General features: G+C 40.2%; 1 protein-coding gene across 4 annotated transcripts in view; it reads left to right on the forward strand.

The window, feature by feature from the left end:
* The window catches only part of kcnh1a (potassium voltage-gated channel, subfamily H (eag-related), member 1a), a 95,734-nt gene that overhangs the window by 14,733 nt on the left and 55,384 nt on the right, over positions 1-25,617 (forward strand). For all 4 annotated transcript variants that reach the window (XM_088351940.1, XM_088351942.1, XM_088351941.1 and 1 more), the window contains 4 exons: positions 8,107-8,213; positions 8,822-8,950; positions 21,041-21,159; positions 21,685-22,077. In XM_088351940.1, the coding sequence (XP_088208066.1) occupies positions 8,107-8,213; positions 8,822-8,950; positions 21,041-21,159; positions 21,685-22,077 (748 nt within the window). The remainder of the gene's footprint in view (positions 1-8,106; positions 8,214-8,821; positions 8,951-21,040; positions 21,160-21,684; positions 22,078-25,617) is intronic.

Here is a 25,617-nt window from a genome sequence, read left to right on the forward strand (position 1 = left end):
TTGCTGTAATCAGCATTAATCACGAAATAGGGGCGCAGATTGCTTATGATGATATTATCGATGATTTTGTTTTTCTTATTATTATACAACTACATTATCTTTAGTGTGTTTTCGAATGTGTGTGATTGTGTGATTTGCTGTATAAAAACATAAATCCATTTTTTTGTTTGAATGAATGAAAACTTTATTCGAACATCAAAATTAAAAACATAACAAAAACAATAACTCAACAACAAAATAACATTACATAATATGTTCAAAAAGGGGTAGTAAGAAGTAAATGCTTATATTACCTACCCCTTCATCTTGCCCACCAAATATACCAATGATATAACAGCAAACGTAATGATATTGATAATAACGGTTTTGATATAGGAATAGCAACAATAACACAAAGTTAACAAGACGCACTATTCCAAATCTCCCGCACCACTCATACCCCATCCTCCTCATCCCGTATTCCGCCGGGAATGTTCCTTTGTATCTAAACCTGAACAAGTGAATATTTGGACACCGTTTGATCTCGTCTTGCAATCCGTTCCAAAGCTTGACTCCACACACAGACACACACATACTTTTCCTAGTGGTTCTCACATTTGGGATTATGAATTCACTACAGCCCCTTAAGTTATGATTTCCCTCTTTCCGAATGAATAATTTATGGATGTTTTCTGGCACTATGTTTTTGCTGACTTTAAATAGCAGTTGTGCAGTGAAAAATTTTACTAAATCATCTAATTATAATAATTTGGCCTGCAGGAATAAAAAATAGTATGATATCGATATCCTACCCTGTGTTTGGTTCTAATTGCATGTTTTTGGAGGATAAAAAGGGGCTGTAGTGAACTTTTGTAATTATCGCCCCAAACCTCTGCACAATATGTTAAGTATGGAAGAACTAGAGAACAATATAATAAATACAATGCATTATAGTTTAAAAGGAATTTGGCTTTATTAATTATTGAAATGCTTTTATATACCTTAGTTTGTATGTGTCTGATGTGTGTTTTCCAGCTTAATTTATTGTCTATTATGACCCCTAAAAACTTAATTTCTGATACAGCGTCTATTGCAGCACCATCCATTTTTACTTTTAAATCTTGATTTGCCTTGCGATTATCAAAGAATATTACTTTTTTTTTACTTTACATCATCACAATTTTTGATCAATATTTGCCATATTATGTTTGTTGTGTATTTGTATTTACTATTTAAACATTAATTGATAAGTATTTGCTATTTTAATGTATTGAAGGTGGGCTCACCCAGGGAGTAATTTAGTGTAGAACCGCCACTGCCTAGTATTCTAATGGTCCAGTGCTTAAAATCCTTGAAAATATTTAAATTTTAATGTTGTGTTTTCAATGTTTGAAAAGTGCTAGAAATGTAGGTGAAGCGCTTGTAAATGGGGTTTTTAAGGGGTATTGTTATGTTTAAAATTGTTGCCATGTTTGTTAGGTTAGGTGTTAGGCTAGGGTTGGGAGCTATCGTTATTATTTCGGGGCATGGCTGCATGAACAGTCGGTGGTACAAAAAGGTTGCGGACCACCGTTTTAAAACACTCTTAGATCGAGAAATTACATTTACATAGTGAGAGCCTCACCTAAAAAGGAGCTGGCATAATTGTTCACCATCCTGCTGCTACGGGAGAACCTCCACTACCCCCAACGGTAAAAAGCTGGCAAAAGGTTAGACAATAAATAACAATGCTGTGATCCAGCACATCTTTGAAAAGTGGGATGAGGCTTTACACTGAAAAAAAACAGCGACCAAATGATGAAAGTGATGTATCTGAGTCGGCTCAGGAGACATCTTCTGCAAGCCCCTCCCCCAAAATATGGCCTGGAGAGGGATGGGCATCACCAGGCTGGACTTGCCTATGACAAACCACAGGAAGTGAAGCCTGAATAACATAGCGACAACATAGTAATAACAGGCTAAGTTGCTATTTTAGAAATTCATGTCAAACTGGGTGTGCTTGGCGATAATGCGTAACAAAAGTAGCTCTCAGCTTCAAAAAGGTCAAAGATCCTTGTACCACAGACTACACAGACATTGAATGGTTAAATAATATGCACTGTCCCTTTATTCAAATTCATTTAATTAATTGTCCAGCTCCGAATTAAGTCGATTCAACATCTATTTTTTCAGTAAAGGTGTTTTAGTGTGCAAAAATGTAACATGCAATGGGAAATACTTGTTTTGGAAGTGTGCTTGGTTGTTTACCTAAAAGGACGCAGAGTCTCTGAATACTGTACATGGACACAATCCTGGCTCCTGCCTGAGCTTCAGAAGACTTGCCTGGAACAACACCAATAGTGTGAGAGTATGTGTGCTCATTTTATTTTTAGTCTATTTTTGTAAGGAGGAAACAGACCTAAAAATCAACTGACTGTTTTTTAGGTGAGTCATTACTTTGATTTGTTTTGTAATCATTTTAGTCCTTGCTAAGGCCTACTCGTGCTCAGTCAAACTCAACCCAATTTTGGATAAAAAAAGTAATTTCACCCCAGCTTTCTCAGGTTTTTTAGACCTGGGGTGTCAAACTCTTTTTAGCTTGGGGGCACACGTTAGAAGAAAGAACTCTCATGGGGGCCGGACGAGTAGATTACAGAGAGAAAGAGAACAAGATAGCATGAAAGTGAAAGACAGGCAGAGAAAGACAGAAAGAAAATAAGAGAGAACAAGGGAGAGTAAGAAAAAGGGAGGGACAACAAAGAAATCTGTAAGGAGAAAGTGAGAGGAATAGAGAACATGTCACGGACCAGGACAGGAAACAGGAAGGGAGAACCCAATCGCGTAACGTACTTACAGTTTATTAGGGAGTGGAGGAATGCGCACACACTCGATCCAGGGATCGATGGTCGCGGAAGTGGATTGAAATCCGAACAAAAGAGTTGTCAAAATCAAACAGGCCAAAAATAAAACAGGATCAAACACAGGCAAAGTACTCCCAGTGAGCAATCTGTCAACGCATTTCAGCCGGTGTCCATGGGCGGGGCCAATTGGGTGCCATGGCAACCGTGACAGAACAGAGAGAACGAAATAGAGAGTGAGAGAGAAAACGAGAGAAAGAGAAAAGAAAAGAGTGCAAATTATTCAGAGAAAAAGCCAGAACAATTGAAGAGACATAAAAAGAGAAAGAGACAGGAGACAGTGAAGGAGAGCTAAAGAAAGAAAGAACAAGACATATGTACATATATATATATATATATATATATATATATATATATATATATATATATATATATATATATATATATATATATATATATATATATAAAGCTACGGCCGCCCCTTTGCATCACACACAGGACGCGGCGCACAATTTGAAGAAAATCTGAGACTTTTATGTGCGTCTTATGGTTGTGAAAATACGGTATTTCTAGGCCATCTGAGAAGGCCGTGCATGCCCTGACGGCCCACCACAGACGCATACTCATTTTCAACATCTGAACCTGCTTTCCTGAGCATCACAGATTTGTTTCTGGAGTCAGAAAAGACAAAGCCTGTCGGAATTCCCCTGTGCACGACATAGGAGCCGCTAGTGGAATTTTTAATTGACTTCCTTTGAAGAAAGTGGGCGCAAAAAGAGAACATTTAGAAAAAACTTTAGACTCTTCTGAGAAGTCAGCTCGCGGCGTTCAAATGCGGCGTTGTTCGTCTAATTTGGCTTTGCGTTTCATAACAAATCTGCCTGGTGCTATATTTAGATCAGGGCTTGTGTGCACGTCTTGTGGATAATATATTGAAATGAAATGAAATGAGCTGCATTTATATAGCGCTTTTCAAGTCAAGACTTCCCAAAGCGCTTTACAGTGTGCTACACATTTCCCAGTAGCGGCCGTGCAGCCATATAAGGCATTAGGGGTTCAGTGTCTTACCCAAGGACACTTTGACATGTAACACGGAGGAGCCGGGATTCGAACTGCGATCTCTTGATCCCAAGACGAGCCCTCTACCACTGCCGCCCCCCAAAAATATTAATCACAATAGGTAATATTCTGCACTTTTCACCCCAACAAAGCACAAAAATCAGGGGTGTAATATTCATTTTACCTTGGGTGCACATAGTAGGAAAAAAAGGGAAAGAAAGAAAGAAAGAAAGAAAGTAAGTTTGACAAAAAGAATAAAACAAATCAAGAAATGAAGGCAAAGAAAAATAGAGAGAAAGAGAAAGAAAGAGAGAGAAAGAAAGGGAGTAAAAAAGAGAAAAAGAAAGACAGAAAGGAATGAAGGGAGAAAGATTGAGAGAAAGAAAGAGAAAAAAACATAAAGAGAGAGAGAGAAAGAAATAATAAAAAAGAGAAAAGAAAAAGAAAGAGAGAAAAAAAGAAAGGATGAGAGGGAAAGTAAACAAAGAGACCAAAAAGGGGAGAAATAAAGAGAGAAAGAGAGAGAGAGATGGAAGAAGAGAGAAAAGAAAGAAAGAATGAAAAAGAGAGAAAAAAGAGAAATAATAAAGAAAAAAGAAGGGTGACAAAGAAAGAAAAAAGAGAGAAAACATTTGAGAAAAAAGAGAAAGAGAGAGAAAGGGATAACAAGAGAGAGAAAGCAATGAAGAGAGTACAAGAGAGACAGAGAAAACAAGAGAGAAAGAGAGAGAGAGAGAGAGAAAGACAGAAAGAAAGAAAGAAAGAAAAAAGGGAAGAAAGAAAGACAGAAAGAAAGAAAGAAAGAAAGAAAGTAAGAAAGAAAGAAAGAGAAAGAAAGAAAAAAATACGGCAAAACTTGCTTTAGGGCTGGCATCTGGCTTTATTGAAAACTGCATCTTGTTTTTTAACTTTCTTTTTTACCTGTTGAGCTTCTCTTAGCCTTGTGTCGTGGGCTTCAATTTGCCGGTGGGCCTGAACCGGCCCGCGGGCCGCATGCTTGATGCCTACGCCATAAATGCTCTTCTGGTCCTGCTCAATTTTTCATGCTGCAATCAGTCTCACAACCTGCGGGTATACCTTGATGAATAGCGTGTCATTTTAGGCTTTCTCAGGGGGAATTTGGGGAGGAAAGCAAAAAGCTTGGATCCAGATGGATGCTTTGGAAAAAAGTGTTTTAATCATCTGACGAATAAAGATTGGTATTTTAATTTGTAACCTACACCTTACTTTCGCCTAAGCATGGACCATACTGGGAATTTTTGTGGCAATTCAATTAAATACATGGTAGTACCAATAGCGATCCGATACAGATACTTTTTGCTTAGGAATGTCATGATTATTAAATATTTGAACCCTTAACCCTTGATTTAGTTTATATTTGGGATGTTGGGATTTAATAATTAAAATGTACCGTTTACCAAATTGTTCAAATTAGTTATCTGACTCCATTAACCAAACACAACCTACATTCACCCAACAATTTATGCACGCTCGTTTCTTGATGGAAAAAATGAACAAGAGAGCTGACATTTCCACACGGGGGCAGCTTTAATTTCTTTAGCAATTGAACTAAGTGAACTCCAGCGAATACTGCTGAAGTAGCGTCGTCGGAGTCTCTGGCAAGCCTTCTCTCTCCAGTCCTCTAGCTTCCCCTCTCGGCCCACGTCTTTCCGCAAGATGGTGAGCCGGCTCCTCCCATGGACTGTCAATGAAGCCCAACGTGAGCTCCACCACCTCGCCGTGATGTCTGGAAAACTCATAACAGCACCGAGCGTTTCTCAAAACAATGCCTGCCATCCGCCGTCATCAGGGCCTTTCTACGTCTGGATGTGCTGATTATCTTATCAGCCTTACGTCCCATTCCCGCCATTCCTGTAAACAATATTTCCTACCAGGGTGCCCTGAACTTTCACTGCTCATTGAATGAAGGCACAGTCAGTAAATAACTACAGCATTAAACTCAATAAATGTGACTTGTATTCAATCGTATAAAATCCTTTATAGTCAAATGTATAAAATCCTTAAGGGATAAATACAGCACAAAGATTTGAATCACCAATTATGTTTTATTTTTTTTCAAATTTGAAAAAACTACATTGGAAACTAACAGTATAAAAAAAACAAAATTAACTACTTCTATTTCGATGACAATTGCCAAGAGAGTCGAATCAAAAGTCAGCGATGTAATGAAAATGCAAATACTGCATAACAATGTCATCTAGAGCAGGGGTCTCAAACTCATTTGAGTTGGGGGCCGCTGGAGTTATGATCTGGGTGAGGTCTGGCCAAACGGGGTTTTACACAAGGACAGCGCTGATAAAAACATTCCACTGTTCCTAAAGGGAAAGTGCTTGATATTTGTCCTCTAGATGTCGCTGTAATGTGTAGTGCAACCAAAAATGAGTCCAGGGAAGACTACAAACTACAGAGACTGAAAGGGAGCAAAGAGCAACCTTTTTCTTTCAGCCTTTCTCAAAGAAAGACAAAAAGAAAGGGAAAAACATGGATTGTTTTTAAGGAATTAGAAATTAGGGAAGAAGAAATAATGAAAAGAGGCAAAAAGGGAAAAAAAGAATAAAAAGAAAAGTAGGGAAAATAAAGCAAAATTAGGAGAATTGAGAAAAGGAAAGAAAAAATGAAACAAGTAAAGAAAGGAATTGAAGAGAAATAATGACCAAAACTTAAAAACTGAAGTTTTCTCTCTTTTTATTTTCATTTCCTTTTTCTTTTCTCATTTATTTGTTTATTTATCTTCTTTTCAAAGGTAATAAGGTGCGTTTTGGTCACTTTGAGTCTCCGTGTTTGTCTTCTTCTGATGTGCTTTTAGCACTTGTTTACTAAGGCTCGACAGCATACAGTGACATCTAGTAGATTACCTCATGTGCAGTCCCTTCTCAAGGTTTCTTCATTTTCCTCATGTTGAGGTTTTCCTTGCCCTCATGTAGGTTTTAGATCAGGGGATGGTGTAATAATATTCTGTAGTTTGCAATAATCTGTGGTCTGTGAAGCCCTTTTAGACTCTGTGATTAAGGGCTATACAAATAAACATGACTTGACTTGACAACTAAATGGAAGGAAACCAAGAGGAAGGTCGTGATTGACATGGATGGATGGTGATATGAGTGCACTGGAGGAAAGAGGTCTAAATGTAGAGGAAGCTAGAACGCTTGTTGGTGATAGGAATGAGTGGAGAGATGTTGTGAAAGAATAGTGGGATGTTTGGACGCGTTCTAAGGGATGGGCAGGGCACCTGTATGATGCGGCAAGGGTAAACCAGTGAAAGCTGTCGGGCCCTGCTGTTGAACAGAAAAGTGTGTTGTGTCACCCTGACCAGAGTGACATGGCCGCTTTCTTGTGTCCCGTTTCATTTGGAGGGACGTAAGCATGACCAACTTGGGTGCCGAGGTGCTTAACTTGTTTGGGTGTTTGGGCATTTGGGTTGGCGATGGTCAAAGTTTTTTGCTACTTTTTCCTTTTTTCTTTGTTTTTGTGTATGTGTTTGTATTGCTGTCACCCCTCTCGAGGGATATGACCATGGTAGATAGATAGTAGATATATAGATAGACTTTCTCTTTTTTATATTTTTATTTTTATTTTCTTACTTAATTTTTTTTCGTTTTCTCTCTTCTGTTTTCTTCTTTATGTTTTTCTTTTTTCCTTTCTCGTTTTTTTTTTAAAGTTATAAAGTTTGGTTTCATCACATTGAGTCTCCCTGTGTTGTATTCTTCCGTTGTGCTTTTAGCACACATTTTCAGTTGTACGACAGAATACAGCGACATCTAGTGGGCAAATAATAGACACTGTATCTTTAACATTCATATTAAGGCAGGGGCTTCAAACTTTCACCAGGGAGCCCTTAATTTGAGAGCCATGCTTTAGATGCTCTTGACTTTATTCTAAAACAGTTATGCAGAAGAAGTATTTTATCTGCAGAATAAATATTTTACTGCCGAAAGGTTCTTTACTTCATTTATTTTTGTCGTCCTTAAGGTTTTACATTGTACGATTTACTTATTCACACTTGACTTTCCATAACTTTGTGAAATGGAAGATTTTTGAGTTGTTACGTTGTCGGTTACAGTTTTAGGTGCAATTTCAACCAGTTCAAGTACAATATCACGGATGTGTACAGTCATTATTTCAGATTGTAAATAAATTATAATAGAGGTCCACACCTTCTATATACTTTCTTTTATCTAGTCATCAGTCTTTATGTTTTTTTTTTTTGCAGCTTCATGTATGGAGAGCTAACAGACAAAGACACGACGGAAAAAGTGCGTCTGACGTTCGAGAATTACGAGATGAACTCGTTCGAAATACTTATGTACAAGAAAAACAGTAAGTATGCTGCATTCTACTTATAGTGCAAATGTATTCTAGGAAAGAATGCGGCTGAATTTAATGTTGACTCAGAAAACTTCCTTGCCACCTGATGCCCACTAGTTTACATTTGCATACCTGTCAACCTGTACGGTTTTGCCGTACCAAGTACTTTTTTTATGCATTTTATGACGAGTACAACGTACAAGGAAATCGTTACGGAAAAACGCAAATTTGTCAATGATGGGTACCATCCGGTATACACCGGCTATCACGATACGGCAAATCAATCGAGTCAAAGGAGTTCGCCGCGGAAGCCTCTATATCGGTATCATTTTTTTCGTTGTAAACGAAGCGAGCGGTTTGATGCTACTGTGGGCATGGGTCTGCCGCTTGGGGATTTCCCATCATGCATCGTTTAGAAAAAATAAATATGGTGTACGATGATTTTGTATTTTGTACGGGAAAATAAGACAGTTTGTACGGGCATGGAGCCAAGGAGGTTGACAGGTATGCATTTGTTTTCAGCGCGGAATTTTTGTGACATTTGTGATTGTGGTTATTGTGATTAAGGGCTATACAAATAAACATGACTTGACACTTCAAGCTGATCCTTTTGTTTCTAGGGACGCCTGTATGGTTCTTTGTGAAGATCGCGCCTATTCGAAACGAGCAGGAGAAGGTGGTCCTGTTCCTATGCACCTTCAGTGACATCACGGCCTTCAAGCAGCCCATTGAGGATGACTCGTCCAAAGGTTGGTAATCTGGCCATTTTATTTTAAAATCATTTACAAATGAAATAATACGAGCTGTCTGCTGTGTAAGATTTTCAAGTGACAAACTGGAAAAAAAAAACGACAGCCACCATCCCGCGCATCCATAATTTCTTTGACATGTTACGTATTTACATGGTCATTACAAATCTGTTACATGATGCCTTCAATCTTTTTATGAAAGAACACCATACGGTCATTAGCCTGAATGGGTAGAACCATCTGTTTCCGCATTAGCGATGATTTATTGTTGAAGAGAATTTTGGGGTTATTTTCATGTACAGCAAGTACGTCAGAGAAATAGGCTGTTTTAACTGAGTGCTGCTTTATACTTAAGCAAGCAGTCGCACTACCCCTGCTCGGAATATACTGGTCTACTTTTGATCCCAAGAGCCAAGAAGAAATCCGCAGGTTCAAAAACGTTCTCCGTTCGGGCCCTAATGCTGTGGAATGCTCTGCCCCCTGAGATTCGTTTTGCAACCTCAGTGGAAGTGTTAAAATCCAGGCTTAAAACACACTTAATTCTACATCTTATGAATGACCTTTGTTTTATGTTGATAATGTCTGTGTACTGTTGATGCCCTTGCAACATCCATTTCAGCCTGGTCATCGTGGAAGGGTGACGTTCTCACACAAGCTTTTATTTTACGGGAAATGGGGAGTCATGCTCGTTAGGTAGCCGGTCTGGCGTTTAAAGACCAGAAGCCAGAGACCGACGAGACCGATTCCAATTGCCCGAGTTGATATCGGACAGATGGGGTCAATACTGGACACAAAGTGACTGACAGGATAGATAACGGCTCAGGATATCGAAAATTAACAGGAGAAACTAGACGGGAACGAAAACAGTTGAAAATGATAAACAGGAAAAAACAGATGGAAACTAAACTGGAACCCGAAATTTAGCAGCACAACAATAAATGGGAACAATACCGGACTGGAGATATCACAGTAAAATAGGACCAAATCAGAACCCACGTCTTGTGGGGCAGAAGTTCGTTTGATGGGCTGACCCTGAAGCGAGAAAGCGCCGAGCTTTATATAAACAGAAAGTAAATCTCTCAACGAGCCGCAGCTGACACCACACGGGTGAGGCCAATTGGGCACCACGGTAACCGTGACACACACGGGCGCGGCCAATTGGGTACCATGAATGAATGAAAACTTTTATTTCGAACATTAAAATAAAAACAGGACAAAAACAATGAGTCAACAACAAAATAATGTCACATAACATGTTCAAAAAGGGGTAGTCAGAAGCAGATGCTTATTTTTCCTACCCCTTTATCTTCCCTATTAAATACATTTTACAAATCCTCCTTTTCTCTTACGTCCAATACAACAAAATCTCATGGATCTACTTATTACATAGGTCAGATATCAATAATTATAATAATTACAATAATCACAGATTTTATACACCAATCTCCGCATTACCCATGCCTCAACGTCATAATTCGCCTAGTTACCAAATGTCACCGTCGCACCAATGATAATAACAACAATAAAAATAAACATAATATTTATAATAACATTTATGATATAATAATAGCAACAATAACAACACGTTCACCATAGTTTTAAACGCAGTATTTCCAATCTACCTCATATCCCATTTTCTTCATCCCTGTATTTCGCCAGTAATGCTTTTTTGTATTTAAATTTGAACACATAGATAGTTGGACATTGTTTGATCTCATCTTGTAAATTATTCCAAAGTTTGACTCCACACACAGACACACACATACTTTTCCTGGTTGTTCTCACCTTTGGGATTTTGAATTTACTACAGCCCCTCAAGTTATAATTTCCCTCTTTCCGAGTGAATCATTTTTGTATGTTTTCTGGCACTATGTTTTTGTTGACCTTAAATAACAGTTGTGAAGTGAAAAGTTTTATTAAATCATCCAATTTTAATCATTTGGACTGCATGAATAAAATATTATTATCCTACCCTCATCTCATCTCATTAGCTGCACCGCTTTTCCTCAGTAGGGTCGCGGGGGTGCTGGAGCCCATCCCAGCAATCATCGGGCAGTGGGCAGGGGACATCCTGAACTGGTTGCCAGCCAATCGCAGGGCACACGGGGACAGACAACTCACTCGCTCAGTCACACCTAGGGACAATTTGGACCGGCCAATTCACCTGAAATGCATGTCTTTGGAATGTGGGAGGAAACCGGAGTGCCCACGCAACCACGGGGAGAACATACAAACTTTTGAACCCACTCAGGAGGTTCCCACGACCCCAGAACTGTGCCGCACACGCGCTAACCACTGCGCCGCCATGCTGCCCATATCCTACCCTGTGCATGGTTATTATTGCACGTTTTTGAAAGATGAAAAGGGGCTGTAGTGAACTTTTGTAATTATTGCCCCAGACTTCTGCACAATATGTTAGGTATGGAAGAACTAGAGAACAATATAATAAATACAATGCATTATAGTTTAATATCCATACTTTTAGGTTAATTAGTTCACGATTAATACAGGTTACCAAATCAATATAGTTATCATTTGAATAGAAAATGTTAGTGTCGTCTGCAAATATTACTATTTTCAATAGTTTTGAAACATTAAAAATATCGTTAATATATAAATTAAATAACTTTGGTCCCAGGATGGAACCCTGTGGTACTCCACAACAGATGTCCAAGTATTCAGATGACAATTCTCCCATTTTTACATATTGCTTCCTCCCCGTCAAATAACTTTGAATCCATTGCAAAGCCACTCCCCTGATGCCATATCTTTCCAGTTTTTTTAATAGTATATTATGATTAATGGTATCAAATGCTTTTTTTAAGTCAATAAATACTCCGACTGCGTATCTCTTCTTTTCTATACTATGGGTGATTTCTTCTACTGCATCAATAATTGCCATTGTTGCTGATCTGTTTGCTTTAAACAATATTGCCTTTCATTAATCAATTTATGTTTCTCTACAAATTGTTCTAGTCTATTTTTGTAAAGTCTCTGAACTGAGGAAGCAAAGATACCGGTCTATAGTTTGTAAAAATGTGCTTGTTTCCATTTTTGTATATTGGTATAACTTTTGCTATTTTCATTTGATTTGGAAATTTGCCTGTTAGAAATGATAGATTACAGATGTAGGTCAATGGTGTCACAATGCTATTTATAATTTGCTTAACTAGTACCATATCGATGTCAAAACAATCCATTCACGTTTTGTTTTTACAGTTGTTAACCACGTCTAAGATTTCTGATTCCGAAACCCCAGATAAAAACATAGTCTTGGAGTTAATTTTTATCAGTGACTCAAGTTGTTTATCACTGCATTCTGGGATATTTGCAGCGAGCTCTGGTCCAACATTTACAAAATAACTATTGAAATTCTCCACAACTTGATTTAAATTATAATTTTCACTGTTCTTATCAATAGAATAGTTTGGATATGCATTACTTACATTCTTTCCTTTTGTTATACTATTTAATATATCCCAAATACCTTTTGATATTACTTTTGTTATGATTTAATAAATTGGTATAGTATAATTTCTTGCTTGCTCTTAATATTCCTGTCAATTTGTTTTTATACGTTTTATATCGGAATTCGGCTTCCTCAGTTCTTAGTTTAATACATTTTCTATATAAGGTGTTTTTTTTTCTTACAAGCATTATATAAACCCTTAGTTATCCATGGATGGTTTACAGATTTATTCTTAATATTAGTTTGTCTCATTGGGCAATTTTTGTTATACTTGTTAGTGAATATTTCCAAAAATATGTCAAACGCACGGTCCACATCATCTGTACCATATATAGCATTCCAGTTTTGTTTAACTAAGTCATCATAGAGTGATATAATAGTCTCTTCAGTTCTAACTCGTTTGTAAACATAATCCTTAGTTGATTCTTGTCTAGTAACCTTTTCATCATACACTGTAAATATTGGTAGGTGATCAGAAATATCACAAACCAGTAATCCGCTGACGTTTGTAAATTCCAAATTATTTGTAGATATATTGTCAATGAGTGTTGCACTGTGTGAAGTGAATCTACTAGGCCTTAATATAGTTGGGTACAAACTCATACTGTACATTATATTAATACAGTCATCAATGTTTTTATGTTTGTTTGGATTCATTTGATCGATGTTGAAATCTCCACAAATGAATAGTATTTTGGCGCCTATTGTTGAATATTTTTTTTCAGCCCAGTTTGTGAAGGTTTCCAGATTTGAGCCCGATGATCTATATACACAACTGACTATAATATTTTCCTTTTTTCATTCATAATTTCTATTGTAATACATTCAAGTAAATCGGCAATGACAAATGACATGTTTTGTCTTTTTTTCGATTTGAATTTTTTGTGCACATATATAGCTACTCCTCCTATTTTCGTCTCATCTCATCTCATTAGCTGTACCGCATATCCTCAGTAGGATCACGGGGGTTCTGGAGCCCATCCCGGCAATCATTGGGCAGTGGGTAGGGGACACCCTAAACTGGTTGCCAGCCAATCGCAGGGCACACAAGGACAGACAACTCACTCACTCATTCACACCTAGGGACAATTTGGACCGGCCAATCCACCTGAAATGCACGTCTGAAATGTGGGAGGAAACCGGAGTGCCCGGAGGAAACCCACGCAAGCACGGGGAGAACAAACTCCGCACAGTAAGTCCGGTAGCTGGATTTGAACCCACACAGGAGGTTCCCAAGACCTTAGAACTGTGCCGCACACGTGCTAACCACTGCTCCGCCGTGCTGCCTCCTCCTATTTTGTTTGTTCTGTTGGCAACCATGGCAGAACCCCCCCCTCAAGGGACGGCTCCAGAAGTCCCAAAAAACAAAATACAGTGCTCGGCAGGCCGACGGGCGTCAGTTAAGGTGGGTCGACTGAAGACGGACGTGCAGGCAGACGAACGAGTCAGGCAGGCAGACAGGTATGCAAACGGACGAGTCAGGCAGGCAGACGGATGATTCACGCAGGCAGACGGATGACCCAGGCAGGCAGGCGGACAACCCAGGCAAGTAGGCGGACGACCCAGGCAGGCAGACAGATGACCCAGGCTGGCAGACCTGCAGGCAGACGAACAAGCCAGGCTGGAAGACGTGCAGGCAGATGGACGAGCCAGGCTGGAAGACGTGCAGGCAGACGGACTAGCCAGGCAGGCTGACAGACAAGCCAGGCAGGCAGACGGGCGGGTCGACGTACGATTCAGGCAGGCCGATGGCCGCGATGGAGAGGCCGACAGCCGCAGCGAAGAGGCCGACGGGGGACCTCAGACAGATCGGCGCCAAATTTTTCCAAAAACCCCATTCGAGGCACAGCAATTGCCATGGCGGGCGGGTCCGTGGGCTGAATGGGCAGGAAACACGACAGCACGGCAGGAGGAGAGCCCCGGGAGGCGGGGCCGTTGCCGACAGCCGATGCGATGGGAGCTCAGTAAGCTTAGCTAATTTCAGCTGCCGACGCCGACGATCTGTTCAATTTGCTGGAACAGCAGCTGAAGGACGGTGACGTCACTTGACACCTCTCCCCAATCCGCGCCTTGTGAGCATTCGCTGGGTCCATTTTGTGGTCAGCCTGTACTGTCAGAACCCAGAACAGGATCAAGACCCAATCACGTGACGTTCTCACTCAAGCCTTTATTTTATGGGAAATGGGGAGTCATGCACGATAGGTGGCCGGTCTGGCGTGTAAAGACCGATTGCAATTGCCCGAGTTGAAATCGGACAGATGGGGTCAATACCGGACAGGAGGTGACAGACAGGATAGATAACAGATCAGGATATCGAAAATTAACAGGAGAAACTAGACGGGAACAGAAACTGGATAAAATAATAAACGGGACAAAAACAGACGGAAACTAAACTGGAACCCGAAATTAAACAGGACAACAATAAATGGGACTGGAGGTATCACAGGAAAAAAGGACCGAGACATAACCCATGTCTTGTGGGGCAGAAGTTTGTTTGACGGGCTGACACTGAAGCAAGAGAGCGCTGAGCATTATATAAACAGAAAGTCAATCTCTCAACAAGCCGCAGCTGACACCACACGGGCGGGACCAATTGGGAACCACGGCAACTCTAACACACACGGGCGCGGCCAATTGGGCGCCATAGCAACCATGACATTCTCAAGGTTTCTTCAATCTCCTTTAGGCTTAGGTTTTTGAGTTTTTCCTTGCCCTTATGCTGGTTTTCTATCAGGGTGTGATAGTAGTCTGTACAGCCCCTTGAGACTTCTTGTCATTAAGGGCTATAAAAATAAAAATGACTTGTCTTATGTTCTTGAATATCATAGTTTTTTTTTTTTTATTGATGACAATTTCTTTTTCTATCTGTTTTCATCCTAGAAGCATGGTTACAATAAGTTCAAAAATTCACAGTCGAATTGAAATGAAAACCAAAAGAAAAAAAGGGCTGGCAGAAAAAAAATCGAACCTCATTTTTGTCCCGTCCCCTTAACTGTCTTGACACATTTCACATTTGTATTTTAAAGATAATAACAAAGAATAAAAAAAAATCACATTGTAGAGATCCCTCAATCCCTGCGAGGTAGCTTCGCACCTGCGTAAAAGCCTCCAAAGGATTAAACCTATCTCACATTGACGTGTACAACAGTAACAAAAAATATATAGATCAACAAAGAATAACACAAAAAACAACATTGCAGTTGAATACTTGATTTTTTTGTCATTATACAAAGTAAGATAACATTTGAGGGCTTCTCCTTTCAGTGTAAGAAAGCAATTTAGAGAGCGGCTGGCTAGCTGCGTGGTAGTATCAGGTATCCTCGGATGGACACAGATCTTCGATGATTCAAATAAGACCGTCCTGAATGTAGTTGTTTCCCACGAGTTGTGGCTCCATGTCATCCATTTCATAGGTTATGGACCTGGCGTTGGCAAGATACAGGGTCGGCAGGCTTTGAAGAGTTGTTAACTTTGCCATTAGCAGTAAGCCAGACCAGCAGCTCTTACCTTTTCCCAGACGCTGGCCGAGTTGCTTCTGGAACCTAATAATCCACGCAGCACTTGCTGGTGGTCACCATTTTGTTCTTTTTCATCGTTCATTTTCTGACTATCCTTACAATTAGAGTTTTTGATGTAACCAGCTGCTAAAAGCTATCGATCGCTAGGCTTCCCAGTTTGTTTACAGAGGCACCGCTGTTTAACTGACGGCATACACTAGTGACTAGCCTATCATGGCTGTGCACACAGACAGTCACACCAACCCACCACAAAGCTTCCTCCCTAATCTGTCCCACTGCACAAAATGCACAATACAATAATATTAATGACGAAAAAAGACAAAATCAATTTATTTAAAAATCTTTGAAGGCGTGAACAGGCGATAACCGAAGCGTAAAGAAGCGAGGGGATCTCTCTGTATCACCGTTGTTCAAAAGAACAATGTGCTGCTAGTCTGGGTTACGAGGGGATCGGCAATGGGCAACTCAATTTAGAGCCTCCAACAGACAAGAAACACTGAAACTGAAAACTAACCCTTACTTGCATTGAAGAACAAAGAATATTAGTTGGGAAGCTTTTAACGTCTCTTGAACCCAAACGTAACAACAACAAAAATAACAGCAGTTCAACAAATTCCAACTTATACGAGCACCTCTACACATGAAAATTTCGATACACAAGTTTATTTTTCTTAATAAAAATCTACCTAGCTTTAAGAAGGAAAATCGAGTTCACAAGCAGTCCCAGTTGCTACCACTAGAGCCTGTTTGATGCTTGTGACCGCTCACCACCATCAACTCGGTCCTGCGGCTCCTGTCATCAGGCACCTGAATCAACGCCCTTGCTTAAAACTGGTACCTTGCGTATACAGGCTTTTTTAATTGCTTCTCTTTAAGCGCCTTTGTTGGTAATAACGATGTTACTGACAAAAATATGTCTGTTACGTAACAGCCTTATTTTTTCAGTAACAGGTTAATCTAACTACCATATTGTCACAACCATAGTGCGCACCGTCTCCATAGGTGGTTCTATTTCTGTATTCAACACTACACAGGACGCACCGCACAGTAGGGCGCGTGTGCCCTCTGCTGTGGCTGAGTTACAACAACACAGACAAGCATACAAGTTAGCGTATTTTAAAATACACCGGAAGCAACACTGAGTTTTGTTGGGTTTTATTTAAGTATTGGTTAATAGTAATTTAAAAAAAGTTTGGCGCTCACATTTTTCACCGATAATCCATAAACCAGAACCGCTTTGGTAGATCTCCATTAAAAGCTTCACTTTCTTCACATTCAGAGTCACTTTCTGAAAGCTCAAACAAGAGACACATTAGCACAAGCGTCGACAAACCATTCTTTTCATTATAAACTGCTGCCAGTTTCTGCGCCACCGTCGTCCTGGTCTGGATGGAAAAATGGCCCTGTTTCGTGAAACAAAGCGCCACGACGATAACAATAATTATCAAATTGCTACATATGCTACGCCGTTATCATCCATGAGTACTTCTGCAAACAGTGGACGGATTTCGTGTGACGTCACGTGCCCTCTTCTGCTTTTGGGAAACTTGGGGTGGTTCACACGGAAGAAGGTATGAAAATCACAGGAGTATACAAGTTGCAATTATGTTGAAATGTGAACGATCTGACAAAAACATCGGATTTCACGCAAAACTGTTGTAAGTCTTGACCAAGGCTCAAACCTATGACCTGTGAGCCTCAGGGCGGATGTTCAAACGTAGGACCAACAAGCTAGTCTATATTTCCTGCACTGTATTGTATTGCATGATAAGATACCACAAGATTTGAAAATAATCTGAGACTTTAATGTGCCCCTTATAGCGGTCTGTTGCTATGGCTGCATGTTCAGGATCATGTCACCATTCAAAATAGCGACTACCCTGTAGTTGGATAGTGATTACAAATACAGTACAGTGTTTACTAATTGACAAAAGAAAAAACAAATGAAGGCTGCGCTGCAAAACATGTGTGCCCGATCTTTACAATCGCTAGTGTCTCTCAGTCATTGCTGAATGCCGCAGCAACCGACACGAATCGTTTGTGAACGAAGCGTCTCTTTAAGCCGACTCTTGGAAATGAACGGATGGAGCCGGCTCCCCAACAGCTGGTTTCCACTGAGACGCCTTTTTCCCACGTGATTTGTCAATATGCATTTCTTTGGGGTGGGATTCTATGTTGTTAACTTCACATTTGGTTTAGCATAAAAAATTGAAATGAATTGGCAATGTTGTTTCGTATTTGATCCTTTTTGGTAGTTTTATAAATGTTTTTGCATTATTTTCCGTGTTTTTCTGTGTTAATTTCTCATCTCATCTCATCTCATTAGCCGTACCGCTTATCCTCATTAGGGTCGCGGGGGGGGCTGGAGCCCATCCCAGCCATCTTCGGGCAGTGGGCAGGGGACACCCTGAACTGGTTGCCAGCCAATCGCAGGGCACACGGGGACAGACAACTCATTCGCTCATTCACACCTAGGGACAATTTGGACCGGCCACTTCACCTGAAATGCATGTTTTTGGAATGTGGGAGGAAACCGGAGTGCCCGGAGGAAACCCACGCAAGCACGGGGAGAACATACAAACTCCGCACAGAAAGTCTGGAGCTGGATTTGAACCCACGACAGGTTCCCATGACATGAACTGTGCCGCACAAGCGCTATCTGTGTTAATTTGTTTATATTAAATTGTCAAGTTTATTCTTTTTTTATTCTTTCATCTCTATTTTTTCCTTTTGTTATTGTACTGTCATCATTTTCTTTAGTTTAATCTACTCAACACTGAATATTTTGTACTCACTTTTTAACGGGGGTTACATAAGACCTCCATCAGTCCCCCCAACGTTGACCTCCTCATGAACATATTTTTAATACTTCGCTAAAAATATCTCTGCTCTTTTTATAGCTGTGATCAGCAACAGCAATAAAATACTGTATGGCATCATACCGGCATAACACTCTTTTTTTTGTCTTGCATGAAAGTGTGTTTACCAGTGCACGGGAGATAATGGCGCACTTTCAATGATGAAATAAAATGTAAAAGCATGAATTTGAGGGGAGGTTAGTGTGAGAAGGTAAAACGTATACAGTTATCTGGGTTTAATTCATTATGATTCCAATTGCACAATGGTTAACCCTCGTGGCATGAAGAGACATGTTTTTACATTTTCAGGTTTTTTTTGTATTTTCAATCAAACAGTGAACATTAAAAAGTTAAGAATTTCCTCGGGTTGTGAAAACATGTAGATGTTTTGAAATGGCATTGTGCTGTGATTTATATGTTATTGCCCCCAATAAGCAGGTAGGCGCCTTGCATGGCTGACTCCCTATTGGTGTGTGTGTGAGTGTGTGTGTGAATGGGTAAGTGTGAAGCACATTGTAGAGCGCTTTGGGAGGTCTTTATTGACTTGAAAAGCGCTATATAAATGCAGACCATTTACCATTTACCATTGCATTTCGGAGTCAATCACATACTATACAAAAAACACACAATGCACATTATTTGAACGTATAGGTATCCAATATGACAAACATTCTTTAATATATCATAAACCTGGGGTATTTCAATTCATTACCCAGGATTTTCGTATTTTTCTCTTTAGTACTGTAGAGTCAATTGTATGAATTGAATTTTTGTTGAGTGGTTACACAACTACGCCAGCAGGGGGCATTAAAGCCCAAATACTAGTGATTTACAGGCAAAACTAACTACAGTGGGATTTTTGGGGAAACAGCTATAGAAAAAAAATATCTATGAATTAAAAAAAGTCACCACTTTTAACTAGGATAATTCAACTCTAATTAGGTCATATGAAATAACCACCTAAACATTTTATGTATATGTACATGACCTGTTTACGGCCATACCACCCTGTGAACGCCCGATCTCGGGATTCTAAGATGGGTCAGCCCTGGTTAGAACTTGGATGGGAGACCACCTATGAATACAAGTCGCATTGGATGATGAAGGTATCAGGTTAATCCAGACAAGTGTGACTTAGGGTTATTATTTTAAGGCTTTGAGGTTTTTGTAAAAAAATGTTAGGACTGTGCGCTGTGGGCAAAATCAAAAGAATAATATTCAAAAATATACATGCATTTATTGCTAAGAACATGGCATCCTACCAGTAAGTGTGGGCAATACAAGGAATTTTGGTATCGATGAAATCCAAGTGAAAAGATGGTGGTATCAATCGATACCAATCAAATACCGTTTCTCTTTGCTTGGAAACGTCATGATCATTGAATTAATTTACCCTGCCCTTTAGTTAGTCTATAATTACATAATCCAAGTAAAAACATGGTAATATCGATTGATACCAATCCAATACCGATTTTCTTTGCTTAGAAACGTCATGATCATTGATTAAATTTACCCTGGCCTTTCGTTAGTCTATGATTACGATAAACACGGCACAAAGATTTAAGGTGTAAAAATGTTTTATCAAATAACTACATTACAAACTTTAACAGTGTAAAACGAATTATAAAAATATTTCTATTACAGCTATTTCAGAAGAAAAGCCAAAAGAGACAGACCAAAAAAAGCAGTAATGTAACACAAATACATATATTATATGACAATGGCAACTAAAATACCTTCGATTGCACAATACCTGTATTTTGAAAATAAAGTCAGTCGTAGGGCAGCACGGCAGCGCAGTGGTTAGCGCATGTGCGGCACAGTTCTGAGGTCATGAGATCGAACCTTCCTGTGTGGAGTTTGCATGTTCTCCCCGTGCTTTTGTGGGTTTCCTCCAGGCACTCCGGTTTCCTCCCACATTCCAAAAACATGCATGTCAGGTTAATTGGCCGGTTCGAATTGTCCCTAGGTGTTAATGAGAGAGTGAGTTGTCTGTCTGTATGTCCCCTGCGACTGGCAGGCAACCAGTTCAGTGTGTCCCCTGCCCACTGCCCTAACATAGCTGTGATGGGCTCCAGCACCCCCGCTACCCTACTGAGGATAAGCGGTGCAGATAATGGATGGATGGAAGTCAGTAGAACGAATAAGGGTTCAATTGTCTCTCATTGGCTTTGTTGCCATGGTGACAATGTGTTTACAGGTTTTTGTTCAACGAACAGTCACAAGACTTCCTTGCATGTTGCAGGCTGGGGTAAATTTGCCAGACTGACCCGAGCTCTGACCAGCAGCCGAGGGGTCCTGCAGCAGCTGCAACCAACCGTCCACAAAGGAGAGAATGTACACAAGCACTCACGCCTGGCTGAGGTGATTTGCGACTCTTTTCATGTTCATTCTTTCACATAAGTCATATGTTAAATCATGGGCGTAACTGGACGTTTTTTTAGGGAAGACTCAAATGCGGGACACAAGGGATGCTTATTTAAACAGCAACAACTTAAGAGGAGACGATCTTGAGAGGGAAACTTGAGAGGAGTGGCGAGAATCTTGAAAAGGAGATATGTTTTAAAGAGGGTTGGAGTGGCAGGTCTTGGAGTGGAGAAACTGGATCACGAGGGAATTGAAGGGGCAAGCCCTGGGAGGCGAAGCTTGTCATTTTTGTGTGTGAAAGTCTTCAGGAGTCAAAACAGTTCAGCAAAGTGAGTTGGGAGCTCTGGATATTTATAGAAGTGGCTGATTGTCTAATTGAAAACACCCGATAAGGGGAATAGTGAAGGGGATTGGAAAATGTGGTAAAGCTGCTGTCTTTTGGGCAGAAGAATGACTGCAGGCACCAAACCCTGACAAAATTAAGAAAAAATATACTCCAGATTGACAGTTCTTTGTGTACAGGTGCTTCAATTGGGTTCCGAGATCCTGCCCCAGTACAAGCAGGAGACACCCAAAACTCCCCCGCATATCATCTTGCACTACTGCCTATTCAAGACAACCTGGGACTGGGTCATCCTCATCCTAACATTTTACACGGCCATCATGGTGCCCTATAATGTATCCTTCAAGACGAAGCAGAACAACGTGACTTGGTTGGTGGTGGACAGCATCGTGGACGTCATCTTCCTGGTGGACATTGTGCTCAACTTCCACACCACTTTTGTGGGGCCCGCCGGCGAGGTGATCTCAGACCCCAAACTAATCCGCATGAACTACTTGAAGACCTGGTTTGTCATCGACCTTCTCTCCTGCCTGCCCTACGATGTAATCAACGCCTTCGAGAACGTCGACGAGGTGAGTCATCGCAACAAATGACCTAAAAAAATATTAGACAGATCTGGAATGTAGTTTCCATGATGTTCAGTGGGACAAATTTAAGAATTTGTTGTTGGTATCGGCACGCCCAGTTTGGACTAAATAAGCTGTTAGGGCACCTATGTCCAAGTAAAGGCTCGTTAATTGTTTTATTAGATGAAATGTATCTATGATTGTACATGGGTCTTATGGTCAGGGGGCAAATGCCACATAATTTTTTGTGGTCCACGAGATAATGCTGAGAGAAGCGCTAGGCAAAAAAGAGCCATAAAGACTTGCATTTTTAAATATGCCTATTTGAGCACCAGATGTATCTGCTTACTACCTTTACACAACCATAGACATCGAAACCCATTTCGATTATATTTCATTTACATTTAAAGTCACAGATGCTGTGTTTAAGGCAATAGGAAAAACACAAAATTAAACAAAATAGGTCCTGGATGTCTTTGCAGAGTTCTAAAGAAGCTTTTAGCTGCTTTCAATAATAGATCTAACAATGTTCACTTTTTCTGCCCTTTATTTATTTTTATTAGACCCCCCGTTAAGATGTTTTTTTACCATGTGGCCCCCAAACTCAATTTAGTTTGACACCATGCATTATTGGTTTATTGGCCAGGAATCATTGGGTATTTTCTTTCGCTGTACGGCAGGGGTATCAAAGTCAAACAGATGAAAGGGCGGAACAAGCAGTTGACCCAAATGCGTAACGTTTCACATTATGCCTTATCAAGGGATTGGGGAAGTCAGGGTAAGAGGAAAAGACACCAATCTGGTACTCGCTGGACAGGTGGAACAGGAAGCCCCCACGGCCGATGACAGGAGGCGAGGTGGACAAGCGGAGAGCAAAGCATGAACGGGTAGCCGGGACGGGAGAACGGAGCGTGGTCGGAGATCGGAACAATTCGGGGAGCCAAGACAGGAGAACAGAGCGTGATCGTGGATCGGAGCAAGTCGGAGCAAGGTGGAAAGCAGAGCGTGACCGGGTAGCTGGGGCGGGAGAACGGTGCGTGGTCGGAGATCGGAACAATTCGGTTAGCCAAGACAGGAGAACAAAGTGTGGTCGGGGATCGTTACAGGAAACAGGGGTCGTAATCAGGCAGGATACAGGAACAGGTCGCTTCCTCATTTAAATAAAATTTTGTTTTGACAAAAATCCATACAATACATGACATAAATGACAAAAAAAGCCCAAAATGCAAAGCAAAATACAAAGCAAAATCAATGACAAAATATATTTAAAAAAATACATGACAAAATACACGAACAAATACCCTTGAAAATCAATGATAAAATAAATGACAAAACACACAAAAATACACAACAATATACACATTAAAAAAACACAACAAAACCGGAAAAATAAATGACAACACCCAAAAACTACATGACAAAATACACAACAAAATACTCGGGAGAGCACAACAAAATACACAGCAAAATAAATGACAAAGTACATAGCAAAATACACCCAAAAAAAGCCTACAAATTACACAGCAAAATACACGACAAGTTAAATGACAAAATACACAACAAAATACACGACAAAATACACAACAAAATACACGACAAAATACACAACAAAATACACGACGAAATACATAACGAACTACACAACAAAATACACAGCAAAATACATGTGAAAATTCATGTGAAAATACACTGCTAAATAAATGACAAGATATATGGCAAAAAATGACAGAACACACAAAAACACTCAACAAACTATAAAACAGAATGCACGACAGAAAACACGACAAAACACATGATAGAATACACAACAGAATACACCAAAAAATACACAACAAAACGAATACCGAATTCAATACATGACAAAATGCAAATATGAATGAATAAATGCCTTTTGGTGTCATATATTTAGCTATTAAATGACTTAAGTTATTGTTCATTTATTTATATGACATATACTTGTAGTTTTCTATTTTTTTCTGCATCTATTTCTATATATGGTAGGATCACTCCATACATTGTAGTAGAAAGGGTTGTGCTTGTTTTTGTGCTTTTGTAATAGAGGAACAATTGTTGATCCAATGTTTCTGGTTGACACCTTACAACATACACCCACGCATGCTAACACAAGCACACAATGATTAAATTGAGCCAGGAGGTCCTGCACTTTTCATGATATCAATCCATCTATTGTGTGTATTTCAGTGTGCTGTGTGCTTATATTTTTAACGCCTGTGTTGTATTTGTGTGTGTGCGTGCTATAAATTGCAGTGCTAGCGTTCCGTCTCGCGGAATGTGTGTAGGGCTCTCTGGGGTGGCATGTGGTGTTATCAGACACTGTAAAGGGAGCGTTGCTAGCTTGAATGCACGAGAAGCATTTTGAGTCTGTCTTGTGTTTCCTCGCCTCAGCATTGTGGATGCTGACCAGTTCAATAATCAGTATTGGACACTTAACTGGACACGATGCAATATATCTATCTATCTATCGATCTACCTTGGTCATATCCCTCAAGAGGGGTGACCGACAGCAAGACAAACACATACAATAACAAAGAAAATAAAAGGGAAAAAAATGGCAAAAAAACACACACAAAATTTGCCCAAACACCGAAACAAGTTAGGCACCTCGGCACATAAGTTGGTCATGCTTTCGTGCCTCCAGATGACATGGGACACCAGAAAGCGGCCTTGTTACTCGGGTCAGGGTGACACAACACACTCTTTTGTTCAACAGCAAGGCCCGACAGCTTTCACTGGTTTACCCTTGCCACATTATACGGGTGCCCAGCCCATCCTTAAGAACACGTCCACAATCCCACTATCCTTTCACAACACCTCTCCACTCCTTTCTATCACCAACAAGATATCTAGCTTCCATTATATTTAGACCTCTTTCCTGCAGTGCACTCATAACACCATCCATCCACGTCAATCGCGGCCTTCCTCTTGGTCTCCTTCCATTGACTTCTGCTCTGTAGATTCTCTTCAACATTCGCTCCTCATCCAACCTCTCCATGTGTCCAAACCAACCGAGTACTCTCTTATCAACACGCTTGCTCAGTTCCACGACTACTCCAGTTCTGTCTCTCACAATTTCATTTCTCAATCCATCTTATCTTGTCACTCCTAAAATAATCCTCAAACACTTCATCTCAAAAACATTCAATTTCCATGTTGGTTCCAGATCAGGGGATGGTGTAATAATAGTCTAAAAAATAGTCTGTGTAATAACCTGTGAAGCCCTTTGAGACTCTTTGTGATTAAGGGCTATACAAATAAAAATGACTTGACTTAACTTGACTTCTTAAATCTGCGTTCAGGCTCCGAGTCTCTGCACCATACAACACAGTCGGCACAATCACACTCTCATACAGTCCCCTCTTAACATCCATAATCATACTCTTGTTGTTCATCACTCTCCTCAGAGCACCCAAAACCTTGCTTCCTTGATTCACCTCGCACTTCATTCCACCAACTGCAGCCACTTCACAACCCAAGTACCTAAAGCTTTCAACTTCTTCCAGCACCCGTCCATGCAACCTGATTTCT

The sequence above is a fragment of the Urocampus carinirostris genome, chromosome 13 (assembly GCF_059441175.1).
Source record: "Urocampus carinirostris isolate Australia breed hairy pipefish chromosome 13, RoL_Ucar_1.0, whole genome shotgun sequence".
Classification (NCBI taxonomy): Eukaryota; Metazoa; Chordata; class Actinopteri; order Syngnathiformes; family Syngnathidae; genus Urocampus; species Urocampus carinirostris.